Here is a 22405-nt window from a genome sequence, read left to right as displayed (position 1 = left end):
AACCTTCCACACTGACGGACAAAAGGACATTTATAAAAAGTGACACTCGACAAGTAAAACTACAGGGGCGGAACGATGGCGTGAAACCCGCCTCACTGTTGGCTGAGCTCAACCCTGAAGCTGCACCTGTGGGGGTCACGTGTTGGAGGACAGGCGTGTGAGAGAAGAACAGAGCCTCACATGCCCTCCGTCAGAGGCAACAACAACAATCCATCAACACTGGACACTCTGCGGTTCACAAATAACTTACTGCCTGAAACACACAGTCTCTTAGAGACACAGTTGCGATCACCCAGGACACGTTTTGGCTTCAAAAGTCCTCTGGCTTCACAGCAGCCAGCACTGTGACGTCCTCGTGGAGAGGCGCCAGCGTGGCACAGGTCAACTACAGTAACCTCTGGATGACCCGCGATCAAATGGAGACAAGAGCTGCAGCAAGACACTTTTCAAATGAGAGTTTGGCCTTCTGGGCTGGTGACGATGTGGGGGCATGCAATTTCATCCTTTGAAATGAGAGGTGAAGGATGGAAACACGGTGAGTGAGGAGAGCATCACCCGGGTCTATTCTGGGTCAGGTGGAGGCCTGGAGAACCTGGGTCACCCGCGCTCCGAGAGAGAGAGACGGGACCGTTGTCTTCACACCACGCTGACGCGGCTAGACACACTAGGGGGCGACGCTGGGTTTGTTTTGGACGCCATAGTCTGGCGAACCTCCCTGAGTGACTCGACAGACTGGATCCTCCCACGAGGACGCACATGACGTCAGCCACGCTGCTGAGCAGGAGAGGAAGTCAGCACCTGGGATCCGGAGCAAAGAACATGACTGCCACATTGATGCTGAACTCCCACCTCAGAGACACAGAGGGCCGAGTCTGCACAGGAACCTGGAGCGGAATTAGCCAGTAGGCAGAGGAGGCTGGTGTTTCTGATGTGACTCAGCTGCCTCCCACTCCTCCCCCTGACACCAGCACTGGGTTGTGAGCTCCCTCCACTGTGAAGCTCCCTCCAGTGTGAAGCTCCCTCCACTGTGAAGCTCCCTCCACTGTGAAGCTCCCTCCTCTATGAAGCTCCCTCCACTGTGAAGCTCCCTCCACTATGAAGCTCCACTGTGAAGCTCCCTCCACTGTGAAGCTCCCTCCACTGTGAAGCTCCCTCCTCTATGAAGCTCCACTGTGAAGCTCCCTCCACTGTGAAGCTCCCTCCACTGTGAAGCTCCCTCCACTGTGAAGCTCCCTCCTCTATGAAGCTCCACTGTGAAGCTCCCTCCACTGTGGAGCTCCCTCCACTGTGAAGCTCCACTGTGAAGCTCCCTCCACTGTGAAGCTCCCTCCACTGTGAAGCTCCCTCCACTATGAAGCTCCACTGTGAAGCTCCCTCCACTGTGAAGCTCCACTGTGAAGCTCCCTCCACTGTGAAGCTCCACTATGAAGCTCCCTCCACTGTGAAGCTCCCTCCACTGTGAAGCCCCCTCCACTGTGAAGCTCCCTCCACTGTGAAGCTCCCTCCACTGTGAAGCTCCCTCCTCTATGAAGCTCCCTCCTCTATGAAGCTCCCTCCACTGTGAAGCTCCCTCCACTGTGAAGCTCCCTCCACTGTGAAGCTCCCTCCACTGTGAAGCTCCCTCCACTGTGAAGCTCCCTCCACTGTGAAGCTCCCTCCACTGTGAAGCTCCCTCCACTGTGATCACTTCAAGTGGTGAACGGCCAGTGAGGAGGAGTGGGACACACCACACTGACAGGTGAGGGGGTCAGAGTCAAAGCCCAGTGTTTAAGGTGAGAAATGGGACGCAGCCTTGACACAGAGTTAAAGTTAGAGCTAATGTATATATTCACACTCACACGGCCCCTGCCTGTTGAACCTCTTTAAACTGTGACACTAACCCCAATGATAAACAGATGAGGCCAGTTAATCCGGCCTCTTCACATGCTGTGGAAACATCTCGTGTATTTAGGATGGCAGGGGAGGTTTGGCCAGGAGCTGGTGGTTGACAGCAAACTCTTCATCACCAACTCAGCCGCAGCACGGAGAGCCAAAACAAAGGGAGGCAGAAGGACACGTAAACATACTCCCAGGTCCACCGCCCAACACCGCGCCCATCAGAGCGCCCGGGTCCCGTCTACAAGTCCCCATCGTCGTCCTCTCTGGCCTCCAGGCCATGGTGGAGAAAGGACTCCTTCTCGGGCGTCCGGTCCTCGGAATCTCTGTCGCTTTGGAAGTTGCTCATCTCAGTGGCTGGAGAGGAGCGAGCCAGAGTGGCCTCCACGCTGTGGTGGATGCCGTAGCAGAAGTAGATGACAAAGCCTGGAGGACCAGGAGGCGGTTAGTGGCGTCCCACAGACGGGTCCCTCTGTCCTACCTATGGCCATCCAGACGGAGAAGCGTATCCAGGTCCCTCGGTCCAGCTGCATCATCAGGTAAACGTTGATGAACATGCTGAGCACGGGGATGAAGGGGAGCAGCGGGACCTGAAAGCCCAGAGGTCAGCGCACGCTCCGACACGCTGCTGTTGAAGCTCTCGGGAGGCTCACCTTGAAGGAGAGCTTGGTTCTGCTCTCCGGCTGTCTCCAGATGATGAAGACCAGGAAGAGGCAGAGCAGGAAGATGACACCCAGGCAAATGAGGCTCCAGTGGGCCGCGCCCCCCTGGACCGCCAGAACACTGAACGCCAGGATCAGGAGCCCTGCAGGAGAGGAGACGTCAGGCTCCGCCGGCTCGCCCCTGCAGGCCGCGACCGTACCCAGGACCGACGCACACACGTTGACCGTGGAGCCCGACAGCACCGAGGGCTCGGGGTTGTCAGGGCAGAAGACGGCGTTGAAGCTCCAGCGCTCCTCGATCCCAGGCAGGATCCCCATGCTGGGCACGCTGATGCCGTCCATCAGGTCGGCGTCCTCCTGACCGCTGCTCATCCCGTCCGCCGCGCTGCCCTGTTCAGGCTGGTACCTGGAGGCAAAGGAAGAGAAGCCGTCACAGGCCTGACTCTGACTCGGAGATGCAGCCGGGCAGACTCACCTCAGCACCAGCACACACGCTGCCACCAGGGTGTAGGCCAGCAGGGTCCCGATGGACATCAGGTCCACCAGGTCCTTCAGCTCAAACAGGAAGGCCATGACGGCTTCAGAGAGACAGGGGAGGTTCTGGTTCTGTTTGGGAGCCTCAGCAGGGACTGGAGCGAGAGCAGGGTCTCACCTGACATCACTCCGGCGCACACGGTGGAGGTGATGGGCGCCTTCCTCTCGCTCACCCGGGCCAGGAAGGAAAAGAGCAGCCCGTCTCGAGCCATGGCGAAGATGATCCGAGGCAGCGGGAACATGGAGCCCAACAGGCTGGAGTCGGAGCCACAAAACAAACAAACGGCCGTGAGAGAAAGACTGGAGGAGGTGAGCGGGTTTCCATGCTGGAGGAGGAACTCTATGGTGTCACATGAGTGGAGTTAGTGCAGGACGAGCAGAAGCACTCGGACCAGAAGCAGAGTGTGAAACCTGTCGGTGCAGTTGAGGAACATGCGTGTTAGTGTCTCACCAGCCCCACGCCGGGGTGAGCGCGGCGCTTCGACGGGGTCTAGGTGAGAGGGCTAAACCAGGTCAGAGCTTGCAGAGCAGCCACTTCCCAAAAATCCCAGACAGCTGAGTTGAAGCACAAACAGGTCTCATCTCAGTGAGGCTGACTCGGCGTGACCTGCTGCGCGCGTGCCAGTCAGCTCACCTGGTGGACAGAGCGCACAGGGAGCCCACGGCCACAGCGTACTTGGCTCCTCCCCAGCCCACGTAGTTGAAGGCCACGGGCAGCGGGCTGTTGCTGTCCAGCAGGTAGTACGGCATCATCATGGTGAGGGCGGCCGACACGCCGAAGTACGCCACGAAGCAGATGAGCAGCGAGGCCACGATGCCGATGGGGATGGCCCTCTGCGGGTTCTTCACTTCCTCACCTTCACACAGGGAAGTGATAGAAAGTGCTCGGATCACAGACAAGCTCGCGCTGAAGCGGACCCCAGATTTTTACAGGCTGAAATCGGAGGCTTTTTATTGACCCTTAAAGGTCTGAAAATGTGCCGTTTTCGTCCGCGTGTCCGCTGCACCACTGACCTGTCCACAGTGCAGACAGCACCACTTCTCTATGAACCAGATCTGTTCTCCTTCTTCAGTTGAGTGGGTGTCGCTAATATTCCGCTGCGCTCTATAGTCCGGAAGTGACGCTACATTCAAAGCCGTCACCGTGGGGCAGTTACAGGTGAAGCTAAAACACTCCAGAAGAGCACGGTGCTGTGGAACATCCACTCCGCGGCCAGGACTGCGGCCAAACACGGAGGGTCGGGATGAGTGAATCTGCAACAGCTGGAACAAGGAACTCTTTTTCCAAGTGTTGAGGGGCAGAAGCTTACGCAACTCAGCGTCTCGCCTGAACACTGGCGGCTTGTTCTGGACGCAAAGCAGCCACTGCACCTCACCCTGGTCAGGGCAGCCCGACCCCGTCCCACGCACACAGACAGACGCACCAGGCTGGGGGGCCAGCCAATCACCAGCCGCGGAGCGGAGGCGGAGGCCCCAGGGCTTCAAGAGGAACGAAAAAAAAGAAATGCTCCTTTACCTCGCGGCCTGGAACCGGTCCAGAGAGTGAAAGTGGGCCAAGCACATTCAGCCTCCCTGCCCCGCTTATGTAACACTCCCAAGTGTTTGGACAGCCGAGCTCAGGTCCAGTTACACCCCTCCCCCAAACACACCGCGGTGGTGTGAGGAGCGGAAGCCGCCAGCACTGACCTGTGGTGGCGATGCAGTCGAAGCCCACGAAGGCGTAGAAACAGGTGGCGGCGCCAGAGAGGACGCCAGAGAAGCCAAACGGCATGAAGCCCCCCTGGCCCAAGCTCTCTCTGTCCGGCACCAGCTGAGTCAGGCTGCAAGGAGCACAAGACATGAGGGCCAAACACATGAGTGTCTCCGTCGTCCGTCCAGTGGGACCTGGCTTCAGACAGACGGTTCCCGCTTCACTGCAGCCCTGCGCCGCCTGCGTGCGCTTACTTGAGGCTGGAGTTGCTGGTGTGGTTGGCACGGAGCACCTCCTCCGGGTCGATCTGCCAGTTCTTCAAGGTTCCTTTCACCAGGCCAGAGATGACCATGAACAGCAGCACCAGGACGTTGATGCAGGTGAACACCTTGTTGACCATGGCCGACTCCTTCACGCCGAACGCCAGCAGGCCTGCAGACACCAGAGAGACGGCTGTTCCATCAACAGGCTTCCAGTGAGTGGAGACTCAGGGCCTTTTCACACTGCGGCTTCTGTCTCGGGTGGCCTGACTCCGATGCGCCCCCTGCTGTGCAGCCTCCACCACTGTGCCTCAGGCCTGCTTTCCTCCTCAGGGGGGGGGCACTCTGTGCACAATAGCTGGTTTGTGACCCACGATGAAGCAGGTCTCAAGGAAGTCGTCATCGGCCGAGCGACAACCTGTTCACCACCATGGCCTTGACCTCCTTATTCTCATTTGTTTGTTTTACAGGGAAGCAGTGGAAACACGCAGCGTAATACGGAGCGTCTGGATTGGTCCACGCTGCTCTCACGACACCTTGACCACAGTGCTAGAGATGAACCTCCTGTTGCCCAGCACCAGTCTCCTGCAGCTGAAGCTGCTCACCTCAGTGTTGTGGGAGTCTGAGAAGTTGCTCCCAGACAGCCATCAGACCCTTCACTGCCCAGCATCCATCATGTTGGTGTGGAGTCGCGCTGGACACCTAGTTTCCAGCATCTAGCACCGAGTCACCTGAGGCCAGAAGCTCACCCCCCACTGAGAGTATCCTGAGACAAGGTGCAGGTCTCCAGCCGGGGATCAGGTCTGCGGCCAAACCCTGACTCACCTGTGTTCACAGCTCAGACTTCTGAAAGAGCTGTGTCTGGAGACAGAAGACGCAGTGTGAAACCGTCCTCAAGTACCTTTGAAGTGACGACAGGACAAACAGGTCTGACAATCAGAGCATTCTCTGAGCTCCACCTTTCAGGGAGAAAAAAGCCACATCTTCTGGGAAGGGTTCGAGGCAGTTAGAAGAATAAGAGTGTGAAGTTCTCGACTGATGGTGGAGGGGGAAACGCGCGGTCAGGTGGGAGAAGGCCATGGCTCAGTACCTGTGAGGGTGACGATGATGAGGACAGCAAACATGTCGGGATACTCCGCCAACACCCCGGGAGCCTTCATGGACATGTACTCCCTGCAGAAGAGCTCAATGCGCTTCCCCACCAGCTCGTCGAAGGTGGCGCTCCACGCCCGCGCCACACTGGAGGTGCCTGCAGCGAGAGCACACACAGGGCTTGGAGCAGCACACAGTGGAGCCATGTTTCACCTGTCGGAAAGCTCCAGCACCAGCGTTAGAAAGAGGCTTTCAGCATTAGGTTCAAATACAGTCACTACTTTCACCCGAGTTCAGCAGGTGGGAGGCAGCAGCTCGGGTCTCCTCATGCTTTTAAGAGCCTGTTATTAATCGTGTTATTACCATTCTCTATCGTGTTGTGCGCAGCTCTCCTTCACCAAAGTCCACACTCAGACAATAGAGCACCAGACCACACCTCCACCTCCATGTAGCCAGGTATGAGAGGTGTTCGCACTGCTGCCACACTCAAAGATCCAAACTGGAAATGTTGCTCATCTATGTTTGCTCTACTTTCTTGTCATCGGTCCAATACAAATCTCTTTTTTAAAATCTATTTTGACCTATTTTCAAGGGGTTAAAGAGGTGTAGAGTCCATGTTTGCCATTTCCAGAGGAGCATGAGCTTGGATTCTAGAGCGTCTCCCCAGGTCTCTATTGGGATCATTCTGGCACAGATATCAATGAGAAACTCTCTGGACGATGGTCCCACTGACCACTGGCTGCATCTTGAGATTTGTCATTGGACCGATGACAAGAAAGTAGAGCAAACATAGATGAGCAACATTTCCAGTTTGGATCTTTGAGTGTCCTCTCACCTCTCATACCTGGCTACATGGAGGTGGAGGTGTGGTCTGCCTGTGTTCCTGACGGAAGTCTCACCGATGATGTAGGACAGGATGAGGTTCCATCCCGTGATGAAGGCCCACAGCTCTCCAACAGTCACGTAGGAGTAGAGATAAGCAGATCCGGTCTTGGGAACACGAGCGCCGAACTCGGCGTAGCACAGCCCCGCTAGCACAGAGGCCAGCGCGGCGATCAAGAAGGACAGCACAATGGCGGGCCCTGCAGGGAGAAGGTGGGCCATCAGGACCGGACACCCGAAGCCCGGCGCACGCAGACCGCCTCAGACTCACCGGAGTTCTCTCGGGCCACGGCGCCGGCCAGCACGTAGACGCCGGCCCCGAGCGTGCTGCCCACCCCCAGGGCCACCAGGTCAAAGGTGTTGAGGCATCGTGACAGGCGCGAGTCTTCGGCGTTGCAGTTGACCACCTTCACTCTCAGCAGCTGCTTCCCAAAATGCACCAAGGTCTGCAGCGCCATGACGACGGGCGCTCACTGGATCCCCTGCACTCCTGACGGAGCCAAGCAGCTTCAGTTGAGTTGGAGCCGCTCACAGAGACGGAGGCCGGGGAAGACTGGAGCTGGACAACACAGCACATGCTGGTCAAACCACGGATGAGTTCCTGAAGCACCTGGTGCTGCATCCAGAGAAGACCTCGCAGCACACAAGCCAACTGTCCTCGCTGAAACAACAGGACGACAGCTTAGTTCAGATGATGCAGTCCTCTTGAGAGCCATGTGTGAGCCGTCTGTCTCTGCATCTGAAAAGACCTTCAGTGAAGCGCTGGTTCCGAGGCAGGGTCACTTATCTTCACGCGTGGAACCGTGAGGATGGAAAAGCACTTATCGGCTCTCACCATCTGCTGCACTGAAGCAGCTCATTTACTGGGACATGCCGTTTGTCTTCGCATTCCAGCACCATCAGCGCCAGACTGTAAAACAAGCCACTGTCACTCAGCGCACGGTGTGGGACAAACTGGTTTGAAGTTACGTAAGTGCTCCACAACACGGTGGGAGCAGCCCTCAGGCAGAGAGAGAATGGAGCGCCGAGAAAGTTCATCAATCACGGGACGGACGGCCGACAGCTGTTACGCAACACAAGCGCCTCTGCAGCTGAGGTGGCCCAGAAGCTCCAGCAGCTCTGGCAAGCAGAGGCGGCTTCCTGGAAACCTGCCGCGCTCCCACCTCTGACCACAGAGGGCCGACGCGCAGCTGCACAGACCAGGCGTCTCGCTAGGGTTTTGAAACAGGGCCTCAAACAAAACTCCGCCCCCAGCACCTCCCGACACGCCGTGTCAACGACCACTTTGTCAAAAGTAGCTGTGTAAAAAACAAGCTGTAAACATCTATTAGACCCGTTTATAAAGACAAACATCTGAGTGAAAAAAGACTCGGGAACAGAGATGAACTCAGTAGCTTTAACACTGGGAGAAGCAGGAGTCTCCTGAGCGGCTGTTTGACTCAGCTCACCCTGAGGAATTAAAAAAAAAAAACCCAAAATATCTACATGAAGACTTGTCTCTAGATTAAATCAATCAAACTTATGTGAAACCCAGTTCAGCTCTTCTGCTCCCATTCGGCATGGCTGTGAGCCGCGGCGCGGTGAGCAGCGCTCCCCAGCGCAGCTCGCAGCACGGCTCAGGGCAGGGGGCCGAGCGCGCTTCGTGCCAAAAGTCACTCCAAAACCCTCCTGCGGTCACAAAGCTACGAGTTCAGACATCCCTCCGGTCACAGCGCTTCCATGCCGCGAGCGTGGCGACGCGCCAGATGTGGACAACAGCCAGATTAGGCTGGAAAACAAACATGGCAGCCAAGCTACGGCTGCAAAAGGGTGGAGGATCTGCGAATCTTGACCATATTCGGCAAAACTGGCGGGCAGAAACACCCTTTTCATGGCGACCAGCGTGACGAGACTACGAGCAGGCTTTCTACAGACCCTAACGGTCAGACATTTAGGGCGTCTGGACCCAGGAGGGCGTCCATTTTTTCTTGTTTTGCAGGTTCCAGACATTCTGCATGCAGAGAATAGATCAGGCTCAGACCGGCCCCCACCACTGTTACTGCTACATGGGAAATAAGGAAGAGGGCCGGAGGTTTGGAGGCGCAGGTCAGGTCCCATGTCCCACCAGTAGGAGGCTGGGGTGAGAGGAAGCGGTCACATGACCCCCTGGCCATCAAAGCCGCTGACCTTTGAGAAAGAGGAGGGCGTGCCAAGCACGACGCACGAGGCTCGGCGGGCCGGCGCTCTCCTCCTGCACTTTCATTCACCCCACTGAACGACTGTTTGCAGCAGTCGGGGGGTTAAGACCAGTTGAGTCTGCAAGGCCCATGTGGACAGCAATGATAGCATTAGCACGTCAGTCTGACTCTCCTTTGAACAGACCATCCTCTCTGCTATCACGCTGTACACTGCTTCTAATGTGCCCCACAAGGCTCCAGTGACATCAGACGGGGGTCCCACGCCCCTCCCCCGACCCTCTGTGGTCAGTTCCCACAGCACGCCGCAGTTATCCGACCGGGACAAGTACGGTAAACAAACATCATCTGTACCTGTTAGTGTCGGTCCAATGCAGACGCACCGATGTTGTCAGGCTTTTCAACGACAACATTTGGGACGGTGTCACATTTTAAAAGGGTCCCAAGCGTTAGCAGGAGCACAGCAGGTCGCGTGGCGCTTGGACAGCATGTGGAAATAGAACCTGAAGGAATCACATGGCCCCAGCTATTCCCAGCCGCGCGCACGCACGCACGCACGCACGCACGCACGCACGCACGCAGAGAGTTTGTCTCTCTCTGTCCTTGTGGGGCCCTCTCCTGACCATCACCCGTTCCCCAGCCTCTCCCCCTGAACCTCACCAAAACCTGACTCTGAACCAAAGTGGGACATATGGTGCTCCCCCCCCCACACACACACACAGAGCACAGAGCACGTTCTGGCTGAAGTGGCTGTGGGTGGAAGTGGCGTCTTACGTAAAGGCGGCCCAGCCAGTTCCACAGTGGCAGCACGTCTGACGGACCCAACTGTGGTACTGAGAAAGCAGCCAGGAGGCTTCTGAGGCCCCCCACAGCGACGCTCGGGTGTTTCTTTCATGCAGTCTCAGCACAGTGAACTCTGCATCGCTTGTCTTCACCCACGTCAAGACGGTTGAGGACTACAAAAATGGCCGACGCTCCCTACGTAGACGTATGATAGTGTAAAATAGACCGCACACTTAGTTGTGCCTCACCCTGGTGAGGGTTGGGGTCAAGCCCCGGCTGACCCAATGAGCAGCTCAACAGGAACGATGAGGCGTTTATGACCGGCTGCAACTCAGATCCCGTGCTACCAAACCCTTCGGTTTCAAACATGGCTCCACTTGGTCTCCTGCCTCTGAGACGGTCCGAGTCTTTGGTTTCCAGCGTTTGGCCGAAGCTGGGACTGCCACGAGCTGGCGCCGGAGAGTGACAAGCCCAACACCACCACGGGACCTGAGCGGTCCTGACACCACATGAAACAACGCAACTGCACCGGGTCCTTTCCCCAGCCTCTCAGCCTAAACCCAACCATCCAAAACACACGGCCCACCTGCAGCAGGACTCTGAACCAGACTGACACCCAGTTACACTCACCCAGGTATTGGGACTTGGTGACCCTCAAAACGCGATGTGGACCGGCCAGAATGAGCAACAACCAAAGCCAAATGTCCTCATAAGCTGAGATCGGTCCACACAGCCGATGGGACGACCTCACAGAGGCTACGACGCCGGAACTGTGCTCACCCGCGTGTGAGAGAGCGCTGCAACTGGAGCTGGTCTGAAGGGATCAGCGCATTTGTCAGCAGCACCTCCTCATCTCGCTGTCATCCACACATCACATGCCTGAAGATCTCCACCCTCCAATACTATGTTGGAGGCCAGAAGGCCATTATTTTGATGAATGATGTTCCGAACGCCGGCGGCCCAGCATGAGGCGGCGCTCAGGACAGACATCTCTTCTGACTTGGTGGTCATGGTAGCGGTGAGTGGCTCGGGTCACCTGCAGCCGCCTCACTGACACGCACGCACGCACGTGTTTACATCCAGATATGAAGCGACGCCGATGGAATATTCCAGTGAAGCTTCAGTTGCAGAGCGAGTCGAACCTGCTGCCGTTGGCAGACACAGTCGACAAGTGGATGAAGGTGAAGTGCATGGCGTTAGACTTGTGTCACAAGCCTGAGCGCGTACTTTGAGGTTTGGAATGAAGATGGCTTGCAAACACCCGAGTGAGAGTTTGAGGGTAACGTTCCCACCAGCCAGCAGAAACCTCTCTTTCGATCCATAAACTGTTGGTCTGCCAGCGCTCAACCTCTGTGTGGCCGCTGGGGTTTTCTCTTTACACCCGCTCTTCCTCAACCAATCACAGAAAAAGCTGGTTCTTGATAGGCTGTTTGGCCTCCAACGGCAACGCGCCACATAACTGGTGCACCGAAACATCGAGCAGCAGCAGCTGCCGCCAAACGTCCCAGAACCACATGTGACTTGTTATGACTTGGTGCGTTGTGGAAAGACTTGATGGATCCTCAACTGCGGCGTTCAAAGTACGACATCTACCCACCAGTGTCTCGTTACGTTTGTTGCTAACGCTAGCCCTTGTGACATTAGTTGAGGAGCGATCATGGCTGTGGTGTTTTGGAAATGCCAGCTCCAGTGTTTCTGCAACCTCTTGCATCGGTGCTGATCATCTCACTTGGTTTGGTGAACCAGCGGAGGAGAAATGGGCGGAGCCTATGTTGCGGTGACAGATGTGTGAAAGGTGTGAGGATGCTGACGTTAGCCTGGATGCTAGCCCACTGTTGTTTGTTCAGCAGAAATCCAAACCTACTGTGGAACATCCCTGTTGTATTGTTCATGTTGTGGGACACGGTGGAGCATTTGGCTGGCTGACGTGTGACACCAGAGAGAGTCAACAGAGGGAAGAGTGGTCCTGGCTACTAACACGTCCCTGTTGTCCTGTCCAACACTGTTGTGAAATCAAGTCCTGTGGTCTCCTGGACATCTCTCCACACTTCATCTTTCCACCTGGTTTCAAGTCAGCTCCGGAGCTCCCTGGGTTTGAAGGGGTCATGTGATCAAGTGGTGAACGGCCAGTGAGGGGGAGTGGGACGCGTCACACTGAGCCCAGGGTCCGGGGGAGAGATGGGACACAGCCCAGGTCTTTCCACAACACACTACAAGTCATCACAACTCACGTGTGGTTCTGGGACGTTCTCTCACTCAGGTGTTTGCGAAAGATCTTCATACCACTCAAAACCTCAGACTACGCACTCAGTTTCTTGACACAAATATAACGGCACAGAAGTGGAACCCTTGTGTGTTCAACCCCCAACAGAGCAAAGACACGTCCAACGTCTACTGCACGAAGCCCAGGCGGCTCCCAGCCCAAACAACACCAACCGCTGGGCCCAGACCTCTGGATCGGCCGCACCGACGGGTTGACGGGCCGACGAGGCGTGTGCTCTCCAGTCAGAGGACAGAAACATCAGGAGTTTAGAAGCACTCTGCAATGGCTGCCTCAAAGACTCAAGTGAGACGAAACACACTTCCACACAGTTGGAGCAATGACAAACTCTGTTCACTGCTGTGTTTGCTTTCTCTCATCAGCGGTGACTGATGCAGTGGGTCCGTCCGCTGAGCAACAGGCAGGCCACTTCAGAAGCCAGGACGGAGAGGAGCAGGCTGCACTCTGCCAGGGGAACACCTGGCGACTCCTCAGACAGAAGGGAAGCAAGTGTGCCAGCCAAACACTGGGACTTCCATGGGTGACTTCTGAGGGAGGTCAGTGGGTCATGGGAGCAGGTGACGCCGCCTCTGGCCCCGTGTAACTGGGACAGCATGGATGAATCTCTCTGGACACAACACTCGGAGTCACAGCGGCCACAGAAGGTCGCAGAGTGACTCGGAGCTCCGGGTCCAAACGGCGAGCGAGACCCCACCGCGCTTCTTTCCAGGGCTCTGGCCATGACTCGGCAGCCAGCTTTAAAATAGCTCGCGACACACGCGGCGGCTGCGGGCAACTCGCGCTGATCGACCACGGCCGCGTCCACCGCTGACGGGCCGAACCCCCAAATCTCACAGGGTTGCCCCGATCCAAGCGCACGCGCTCGGGGGGGGGGGTTAGCAGCTAGCAAGAGTCGGCGTCAACACGTGGCTGGCGCTCCGCGAGCGTACTCACTCAGCGCGTGCAGCTTGGCTGAGGCCAGGAGGAGTCCGCGGGCTCGGAGCGCTCTCGGAGTCCAGCGGGGGAAGGCCTCACATCTGCCGGGGCTCGGGACGCTGTAGGTTCCCGGTGGCTCGGTCCGAAGAAGCGAAGGCGTTGGAGAGCGCAGCACCGCCCACCCCCGCGCTCTGACGGCGACCAAGCGCCCCTCCAGGCGCCGAGCCAGTCCGGCGGGTTACGTGCGCGCGCGCGCGGGCCTGACTTCGGAAGGATCCCGCGGAAGCGCAGTCGTTCCTCTGAGCTGCAGGCGCTCGTGACTTGGGCGCCAGAGATCCAGCAAAGGCCACTTCATAATTGCATTTCATTTTATTCACAAGCAAGTAAAACGGAGGGGGTGGGGTGTGGGGTACGCACACCTCGGGCAACATGTCCGGTGGAGGCGCGCGAGGGGGTCAACAGGACACGCAGAACACCTCTGTACAACATGTACAATATTCACACTCCTCCTGTCTACGACTTTGCGTCCAGCAGAGTCTTGATGTCCTTGATGCCTTGCTCCTGTGCCACCACCATGATGTGGTCCAGGGCCTTCATGTGGGCCAGCATCTGCACCAGCTCCTTAATGTGCTCCCTGCGCACCACAAAACAGCACCGGCGCCTCCGTCAGACGGCGGCAGATGGCTCGAGGATCAGGCGGTCGCTTCTCACCTGGCCGCGCGGCGCTCCACGTCAGACGCGCCCACAGAGCCGCGGTGGAAGGTGTTGGCCAGGTGGGCCATGTAGCGGCAGAAGGGCTCCAACTGAGGCAGGGTCTTGGGCCCCTTGTGCGCAGACAGCCAGTGCGCCGGCAAACTCTCCACCACCTGGGAAGAAGAGGCAGCTTCCAGCCACCAGCCAGACTCCACCAGTGCTCACCTCCCACCTTCTTGCACTTGTCAGCGTTGTCCTCCGACGTGTCGCTGGTCTGCAGCGCAGAGAGGATGTGTCTGTTGAGGGTGCTGTCCAGCGCCAGGTCCTTCAGGCAGGGCGGAGACAGGATCCCGTCCCACTGCAGGATGTTGCCTAGAAGCTGGACAGGCCAGAGGAGACGGGTGAGCAGAGCCGGGCCGATCCTGGGCACACAGGACCGTCCGCGCAAACCTTCACGCAGGTCCAGAACTGCCTCTGGTAGAAGAGATAGGGGCCACTGTTCCTGTTCTCCAAGGTGCTGGAAATAAAGCGGAGAGAAGCCGTGAGGCCACAAAGAGGCGGCTGCAGTTTGTTTCGGTGGCTCTTCAAGTGTGTGGCCTTGACTGCTTCAGGGCATCCCCAGTCTCCTACTAAACTACGGGGCCCTGCAAGTGACACGCGTGTGTTATTATCACGAGCTCCTAATGTCTCCAGATAACAGTTGTCTTGGGATCAAAAAATAAACACACGCACGTCACTTCCAGGGCTCTGTACTAGTGATGGGTTCTGCAACAGCGATGCGCCGGCGTGCACGCCGAGCTCGCACGTCACTGTGTCGACTCGGCAAAAAGGCGGCGAACTGTGTTAACAACGAAGCGCATCTGTCAACAGGAAGCAGCTGCTGGTTCCTCGTGAATGTCTGTGTGGATCTAGGGGCAGCACTAGTCGTCTGTCGCGTGGGACCATCTCCATCTCCTGTCGGAGAATAATGGATTTATTTCAGTCTTCACCCAGTTTGTCTCAGACTTTCGACTTGTCGTGTCCCATTCTATTTTAAAAATTAATTTCAAAACACTCCACAAGTTTCCTCATTCACATCGTTTTCACATGACGATACATGACTTAAAGATGTGGAAGAACACCATTTGAAGGCAGAGACTTGAGTGATGTTATTGTAGACAGCAGGTCATCAAGTCAGTGTCAGCTCAGTCAGTCACAGTCGGGTGGCTGCGGGGACTCTCAATGTCCAGCAGGTGTCAGTGTTCAGTGACACAGTATCAACACAGTGTCGTCGTGTCAAAATGCCTTCTGATGCCTCATTTACCCATCACTACTCTGTGCCTCGACGCTGCGCACATAAGCAATTGTGCACTGCTGATACGAGCTCAGTGCAGAAATATCCAGCAGCAAAATTCCGGACAGCGGAGCTTCTTGCCTTGGATCAGTCCGTGCTACATGGACCGCTCCGCTCTCTGCGAGCGTCGACACCAGTGGGTCGCAGGTGACGGCCGTATCGGGCGCCCACCCTTTAGCATCGGATTTTCAGGCTCACTCAACACCACAACACACACAGTCATGTGTCACACAACGCTCTGCGTCATGTGAAGCTGGACGGCCGAGCGAGTGCGACTTACTTCTTAGGAAACAGGGGCAGGAAAACGTCTTGGTCTAATGTCCGCCGCACCCGCAGCACGATCATCTTCAGAAGCTCCTGCAGAAGCAAGAGGGACGAGCTGAGTGGACGAGGGCTTTCCTAAGCGGCCGCAGCTGCCGGAGGAAGGCGCACCTGGGTGTACTGGTTGTCTCCGTGGACCACGGTGGGGTAACCTTTGACCAGTTTGTGAATGAAGGCCACCAGTCTGGAAGTCTGACTGCTGGACAGCGGGTCCCAGGCCTGCTCCGCCAACACTGCCACACACCACAGCAGGACAATGAAGAGACAACATCCACAGTCCCCAGAGAAGACGCGGCAGAGGTGGCGCCACCTGTCAGCTTGGGCAGTATCACCGTCTCCACAATGGCGGGGAGGAGGCCGTTATCCGTGTCGCCGCACTGCAGCGCACGGTTCTCCTCAAAGCCGTAGAACAAGAGGGACTCGAACCAAAGCATGTACTCAAAGTGTTCACACGGAGTCTGAGAGGAAACCAAAAGGCAGGGTTGAACAAAAGCCTGACTCTGACACGCGAGCCAAAGGAGGAGCTCACCTCCAGAGGGTTCCATGTGATCAGCTGAAGGCGCACCAGAGGGTTCAGCAGTTTGGGGAGACACAGGCCGATGTAAGCGTCTCTGTAGCACTCGGAGTAGTGTCTCCTCCACTCTTCAAACCGGGCCTTGATACAGTCCAGCGAGTGAAAGTCCTCCAGCACGTCCTCAAACACTTTCTTACATTCCTTCAGGAGGCGCTCTGGAGGCCAGAGACACCTTGGTCAGGCCGCCCCAGGCCGGCGGGCGCAACCCACTCACCTCTCTCCATGTTGAAACTGGTGACGTCCGTGGAGGTCTCCTCGTCATCAGAGGACAGTCCCTCCTTGTGCTCGGCCCGCTTGCCGTTCTGCTCTCGGGCCTGGCGGCGCCGCGTCCTGTCGAGAGAAGAGCAGCCCTCCGTCTACAACACCTGTTGCCTTCAATCTGCACATTTGTACAGACTCAAATCCCATTCTCTGACACATCGCTCATGTTCCTGTGTCAGATGCTCGACTCTGGAATTGTGACTTGCCCGTCTCAAGTAAGACTGAAGGAAAAAGACGGTGGTTCCTACAGTGCTTTGCTACACCTTTCAGTATGAAAGTGGAAAAAAAACGTGTCCACTTAATTCCTACCACTTTTTCTGGAGTACATGTCAACATACAAGGCAAACTGCGGGTTGCATTTTCTGAGGAAATTTCTCAAACAAAATCTGTTGCATGAAATGGTAACAACATGAAGGTCCTTCTGCAAGTCATCTGGATTCGGATTTTGGAGCGTAACAGAAGCGAGCCGACTGAGAAACGAGGACTCCAAGGCACAGATGGCAGTAAGATACCAGCTCTGAGAGGTGAAAAGTGAAGATAAATATCACATTTAAGAACTCGTGAAATGTCGCAGGGCCAGTGAAACGCTGGAGAGAAGCGTGACAGACGGTCCAGAAACCCCAGTGTTGGGAAGAAACCTTACCGTCGCGCCTCTCTCTCTGCGATCCTCCTCTGGCGGCAGTTCTCCTGGTAGGCCGTCCGATCGCGACCAAAGGAGTCTAAGCTCGGAGCCATGACAGCCTTACCTGCAAGAGAGAGGAGGAGCGTTGGTGTGGAGCGGAGCGGAGGAAAGGCACACATCGCCTAACAGCTTTAAACGTCGTGTCTATCAGTCGCTTGTTTTGACACCAACATTGATCAGGTGGCCGTCATCACGGCTCACCCTCTCACCTTCCACTCTACTGAGCAGGAGCCGCTCGTGGCGCTCGTTTTGAGCTGAGACACACGCGACCGTGCTGACCGAGACACCCGACCGGCTCAAGCAGCTGCTGCAGTTCCAGCACTGCCACATGCTGCTGCTGCTCCTCCACTCACTCACTCACATGATGAAACCTCATCTAACTTCATGCAACAGCACACACTCACACAAGCGCACACAGCGGTCGCACACTGAACCAACGAGGCCGTTCAAATAAATCATAAAAACCTTCAAGATGGACTGACTTGAAAGGCTTGCAAACTCCGACGATTCATCTTTAATATCATCCTGCCGTCTCTGGACGAGTCGAGCGGCCCGTTGCCTTAGTAACTGGTGCACGGCAGCCTCCAGCTCCAGGATAGCAGGCACCTGAAAGATACGACGCCTTTTGTGACCTCTGACCCAAACACAAGGCGGGGTTCCGAAATTACAGCAGCGTCTCGCTGAGAGGAGGAAAACAGACCATGACAGTGAAACGCTGGTTTCTCTAAAGCAGGAAAGAAAAGTGCTGTTGAAGAGAGAATCATGATCAGTTCTGGGGCGGCGCGGCGCTCCATCAGCCCTTCTGGATCCTGGCAGGATTAAAAGCATGTCACATGCATTCAGCGGTCAGCCACCGCAGACAACACCGCCTGCTGACGTGCCCTTTGTTCACACATGACCCAGAGCAAAGTTTAAACATGATGAAGACACGGGTGCAGAATCGGCTCCCTGCTTGATGGCAGCTACTGTGATGCTGTGCTACACACACACACACACACACGCCTACATGACCATATTCTTACACAGTACCGTGCTGAAAACCGCTGCACACGTTTTTATCATCAGTGTTTCTGGAACATCAGAAACACTTACACCAAGGTGAATGTTTTCCTAGCAGCATCAATTGTGCCTTAAAATGTCTTTACTCGGTGTTGTTCATCCATGTTGAACCATGCAGAAAACAGGAGCACCATCTTGTATTTGCATTCAAATCTAACATACTGCCATGTTGCCTCATTTGTAATGCCCTACTCTCCGGACTGTATGCTGCTACACTCTGAAGCCTGTTGAATTGAAATGCAGCTCATGCACATACTCTAATTTCCACACTATAAGCCGCTACTTTCTTTCTGGTGGTCTGAGCCCTGATGCTTATACAACAGCGCAGCCAATATATGGATTTTTACAGGCTGAAATCAGAGGCAATGGAATCAATGAAATGCGAGGCTTTTTATTTAGCCTTAAAGCGCTGAAAATGCAACAGAGTGGATCTCCTGCAGCTCTGGAACCCCGGCAGTGGTGTCGTGACTTTGGGCACGTGGCTGAAAACAGCGCATTTTGAGGGCTTTAATGTGCAGCAAAGATGGGAGGAGTTCATGAAGTTCAGAACATTGCATGTGTTTCATGAGTCAGTATTGATGCTGGACGCTGTTTTCAAAGCTCGTTCTGAGAGGTGGTTTTTACGCCGGTGCACCTTTCTACAGACGGCACCACAGCTCACAGACCATGTGCCAGTCACATCTATTTTACTGTGAAATGTAGTGGCTGCGGCTGATGTGCAGTCCGGGGGCTACGGTGCCTGTTTAAATACTTTAGACATGACTTGTTCTAAAATATACTTTACTCTTATTTTTCCAGAATTTCATTTGTTTTCTACTATTTACATTGTGGTACTGTGGATTCAAGCACGGGAATAAAGTCATAGCAGCTCACTCACCAAATGTCACAATTTAACAGCATTTTTGTCATGAATCAAACACCAACATTTCATTTAACTGGAGAAAAGGCAACGTTTTTTTCAGACTGGGGTTCTGGTGCGGCCCACCGGGAATGTTCACTTCCCTTCTGCAATATGCCACTCAGTTTTGCATCCAACAATATTCGGGGATCACACACACAACAGACAACAGACAACAAAGAGACTAATCAGACTGCAGGTAAATTCTCCCTTACCTTTTCACTGAAACACTCAAGCAAGTCTCCAACATACCCTCGCATCTCTTGCAAGAATTTATATTGATCTGCATTGTCATTGGACGAGCCCTCCAGCTGCTGGATGGCGCTCTCAGAAGCAGCCAGGTCTTCTTGGATCTGTTTCAAGTGCTTGATATTCATTTCGTGGCCTGCACACATTTGGCCCAGCCTACAGAGAACACGGCATAAGGAAGAGATCGTAAATATAAACTGACATCGAGCCACTCAGTGAGCTACACAAAGTGACAGACAGCTGTCGGCGAGGAGGCAAAGACACGATTCTAAAAGTCTCGCACGACGGGTTACCAGCTGGAGGAAAACACCTTGTTTCCTGCATAGCACAAGCGAGGAGCTGGGGAATGACCTGTGCCATTCTGACTGACACACTCAACACTCCCTCAGAAAACCCTCCCTCCCATCTATCATGAGTCTGCGTCATGTCTTCGGAGCCCGTTAGATACGCTGGTAGAGGGCGCTCTCAGTTAGATGGCAGAGGTCACAGACAGTTCACCTACCTATCCTGCAGGCGTTTCTTTACCAGATCAATGGAGACCGGGGCTAATTCACCAACAGCGGCAGCAAACGGAACAGATCCATTGCCGGCCTGTCCGGGCGCCTTGGCAGCTAGAGAAGCGTAGGTGAAGGGCATGCTGTAGGAGGAGCCGTATGGATGAGTCTCGTAGGTGCTCTGATAGTAGGCCGCGCTTTCGTCCACCTGGCTGCTTTGGACCTGGAAGTCAAGACGGCGTTCACATCTGAGGATGCAAGGCATTGAAAAGACCGCTTCACCCTGAGCTGTGAAATGTACCTGGGGGATACTGATCCCTTTCCGAATCTGCTCCTGCTCCCAACGGCTCACTTCTTCATCCTGACCGGCATCCAGCGCTTCATCATCACTTCCTTCAATTCCTTCACAGAGAGGTGAGGACGGTCAGTTCACTGCCACGCACAGGCACCATTCCACGGCCGTACCTATCTCCTCAGCGATCTTCTGCCGCTGGCTCTTGTTCTTAACTCCGCTGAAACGGATTCGCTTCTCATCATCCTCGTCTTCACTGCAGTCTTGGTCTTCTTGACCCATTCTTTTCTTGGGCTCTTCAGTTTCCACGAGCGGCGCGTCACCACCCAGCTCGCGCGCCAGCTGCCGCCTCTTTCTGGCTGCATGGATGAAGGCAGCATCCGGGATTTCACCTGGAATCACCAACAGTCCTGCATCTTGGCACTGTGTCATGGTAGTGACGGAAAAGTGGCAAACTCATATCCACATTCCGCAAATCTAGGGACATTTTCGATGCAACGGGATAACACAGTCTGTGAGGCATATCAAGATCAAAGCATGTTACCAGGTCTCAGTGTGTTGAGGGAGGAGTATGTGTTGAAAGTGGCTGCCGTATTTTTGCTCCTGGAAAGTTGGTTTGCTGCATGACCACTGGGAGGTTTGACATCTTCCTGCTCCTCAGCGATATCCACTTCCATTTCTTCCACCACTGGGTCATTTGCAACGGTGTTGGTGACCTCCTCCTTGATGGCGGCCACTGGGGCGCCCTCTGCGTGAGAACAATGACACCAGTCGAGAGACACACTTTTGGCAGCTTGAGTTGAGTTGAGTTGTCTGCGATCACTCTCACAAACAGCATGAACAATCAGCATCTTAAGGCGAGGATTTTTTTTTCCTCTGAAGGTCCTGCAGCGGTTTAACGGGGCAACAGACAGCATCAGAGGTGATCCAGCGGAGCAGTTGACGTAAGCACCATCCGCACAGTGCTTCCATCAGACGACTTTGTCTCCGTGGCACCAGAACTGAACTGCAGCAAGTGAGCCGCTCCTCACCTGATCTGGGCTCTTGTTTCACCACACACGTCTTCTCCAAATCCTCCTTGTACTCTCTCTTTAGCTGCTTGACAATCTTCTTGCTGTGTGTGGACTTCTTGACACGAAACACCTCCGACTCATCTGCATGACAACAAACGCCTCAGGTACATCAACACACATCGACAGTGGTCCGCAACCATTCATTACCTTCTTCGTCGTCAAAACTAAGCAAGCTAGCTTTAGTCGGGGCCTGGACCGGAGCTGCCTCTTTGGCTTTCTTCTCCTTCTTCGTGGCCTTCACCGTGTTGAAGCTCGCCAGGAAGCCGTTGCTCGAGTGGAAGTCAGCGAGGCCGGAGCAGCTGCCGGAGGTCTCCAGGAAGGGAAGCTGCGCCGCAATAGGCCCGAACAATGTGGGCGCCAGGATCGGCTGCACTCCCTCCTCCGGCTCGTCCTCCTCCGAGTCATTTCGCCGACGAAAGTTGGCTCGTTTCGCCTTTTTGAACATGTCTGCGTCTTAGTGCAGCACGGTGACGCGCGTAGAACGTGTGGATACGTTGGACTACGAGCACAACATCACAGCGACACAGCGCAGCTTACTGTCAGCCATTTTCTGTCACTCTGACTGAGCACGCTCTTCTTCTTCGACTAATGGAGCACACACAGAAGCACCATTGTAGGTGAGCGCCACCCCACGGTCAGCATCGGCAGTGCAGCACCCAGGTCCATCGTGGTGACAGCTGACTGGTCATTGAATCGCTTCCTCCACATCATTCCGAGCTCGTTTCAGTCGAGTGGACGCGCAGATGTAGTTGTTATCGCGGCACATGTGAATATGACATTGAGAATTATGATATATTAGAGAAGTGAAGTTCAGCGCAGGCCTGGGCAAATTGAGAAGGAGTTACTTGCCATTGTGTACGGATGTGAGCAGTTCCATCAGTACATGTACGGAAAATAAATTCAGGCTGAGAGTGACCACAAGCCACTGGAAGGCACCTCTCAGAAGGGGTTCCACCCAACGCCTTTGAGACTTGAGAGGATGTTGCTGAGGCTGCAGAGATACAGCCACAAAGTCACCTACTGTCCAGGCGAGGAACGTCACACTGCAGACCCTCTGAGTCCAGGAGCAGAGAGAAGAGCTGCTGGGCCAAGGTTTAGAGGTGAACATGACAACATCTCAGCTGCCCTTGTCAGAAGAAAAGCTGCAGAGGTTCAGAACAGCCACTGCAGAGGGTCCTGAAATGCAGCTACTGAAGAACATGACACTGAGTGGATGGCCAGGTCAAAAGAGTGTGCTGAAGAAGAGATGGAGAGAGGGAGAGAAGGAGGAGGAGAGAGGAAGAGATGGAGGGAGGGAGGTGAGGAGGAGAGAGGAAGAGATGGAGGGA

At 55.2% G+C, this 22405-nt stretch overlaps 2 protein-coding genes across 5 annotated transcripts; both read right to left on the bottom strand.

Annotated features, from left to right (window-relative positions):
- Window positions 1-1803: 1803 nt before the first annotated feature.
- Window positions 1804-13315, bottom strand: slc7a1a (solute carrier family 7 member 1a). 3 transcript variants are annotated; one of them, XM_053847221.1, is made up of 13 exons: window positions 13167-13315; window positions 7267-7656; window positions 7013-7195; window positions 6112-6270; window positions 5016-5193; window positions 4758-4891; window positions 3706-3928; window positions 3190-3326; window positions 3013-3115; window positions 2738-2943; window positions 2529-2680; window positions 2357-2465; window positions 1804-2301 (listed from the first exon to the last, which is right to left on the bottom strand). In XM_053847221.1, the coding sequence occupies exons 2-13, from the start codon at window positions 7451-7453 to the stop codon at window positions 2117-2119; spliced, it is 1956 nt and encodes a 651-aa protein (XP_053703196.1). In that variant the 5' UTR covers window positions 7454-7656; window positions 13167-13315; the 3' UTR covers window positions 1804-2116. The 3 variants fall into 3 exon arrangements, with proteins under 3 accessions (XP_053703196.1, XP_053703197.1, XP_053703198.1); XM_053847222.1 differs by having other exon boundaries at window positions 7267-7554; XM_053847223.1 differs by lacking the exon at window positions 13167-13315 and having other exon boundaries at window positions 7267-9782.
- A 187-nt stretch (window positions 13316-13502) lies between these two features.
- Window positions 13503-21646, bottom strand: paxbp1 (PAX3 and PAX7 binding protein 1). Of its 2 annotated transcripts, XM_053847212.1 has the most exons (18): window positions 21225-21646; window positions 21036-21158; window positions 20549-20752; window positions 20178-20396; window positions 20014-20114; window positions 19721-19935; window positions 19185-19374; window positions 17495-17618; window positions 16974-17076; window positions 16284-16399; window positions 16025-16224; window positions 15806-15953; window positions 15607-15728; window positions 15455-15531; window positions 14292-14358; window positions 14074-14220; window positions 13860-14014; window positions 13503-13782 (listed from the first exon to the last, which is right to left on the bottom strand). In XM_053847212.1, the coding sequence occupies exons 1-18, from the start codon at window positions 21520-21522 to the stop codon at window positions 13662-13664; spliced, it is 2730 nt and encodes a 909-aa protein (XP_053703187.1). In that variant the 5' UTR covers window positions 21523-21646; the 3' UTR covers window positions 13503-13661. The 2 variants fall into 2 exon arrangements, with proteins under 2 accessions (XP_053703187.1, XP_053703188.1); XM_053847213.1 differs by lacking the exons at window positions 13503-13782; window positions 13860-14014; window positions 14074-14220; window positions 14292-14358 and adding an exon at window positions 14423-14795.
- Between the last annotated feature and the right edge of the window lie 759 nt (window positions 21647-22405).

The sequence above is a fragment of the Synchiropus splendidus genome, chromosome 17 (assembly GCF_027744825.2).
Source record: "Synchiropus splendidus isolate RoL2022-P1 chromosome 17, RoL_Sspl_1.0, whole genome shotgun sequence".
Classification (NCBI taxonomy): Eukaryota; Metazoa; Chordata; class Actinopteri; order Syngnathiformes; family Callionymidae; genus Synchiropus; species Synchiropus splendidus.
Note: the sequence above shows the minus strand (reverse complement) of the source record. Positions and strands in the feature narration are given on the sequence as shown.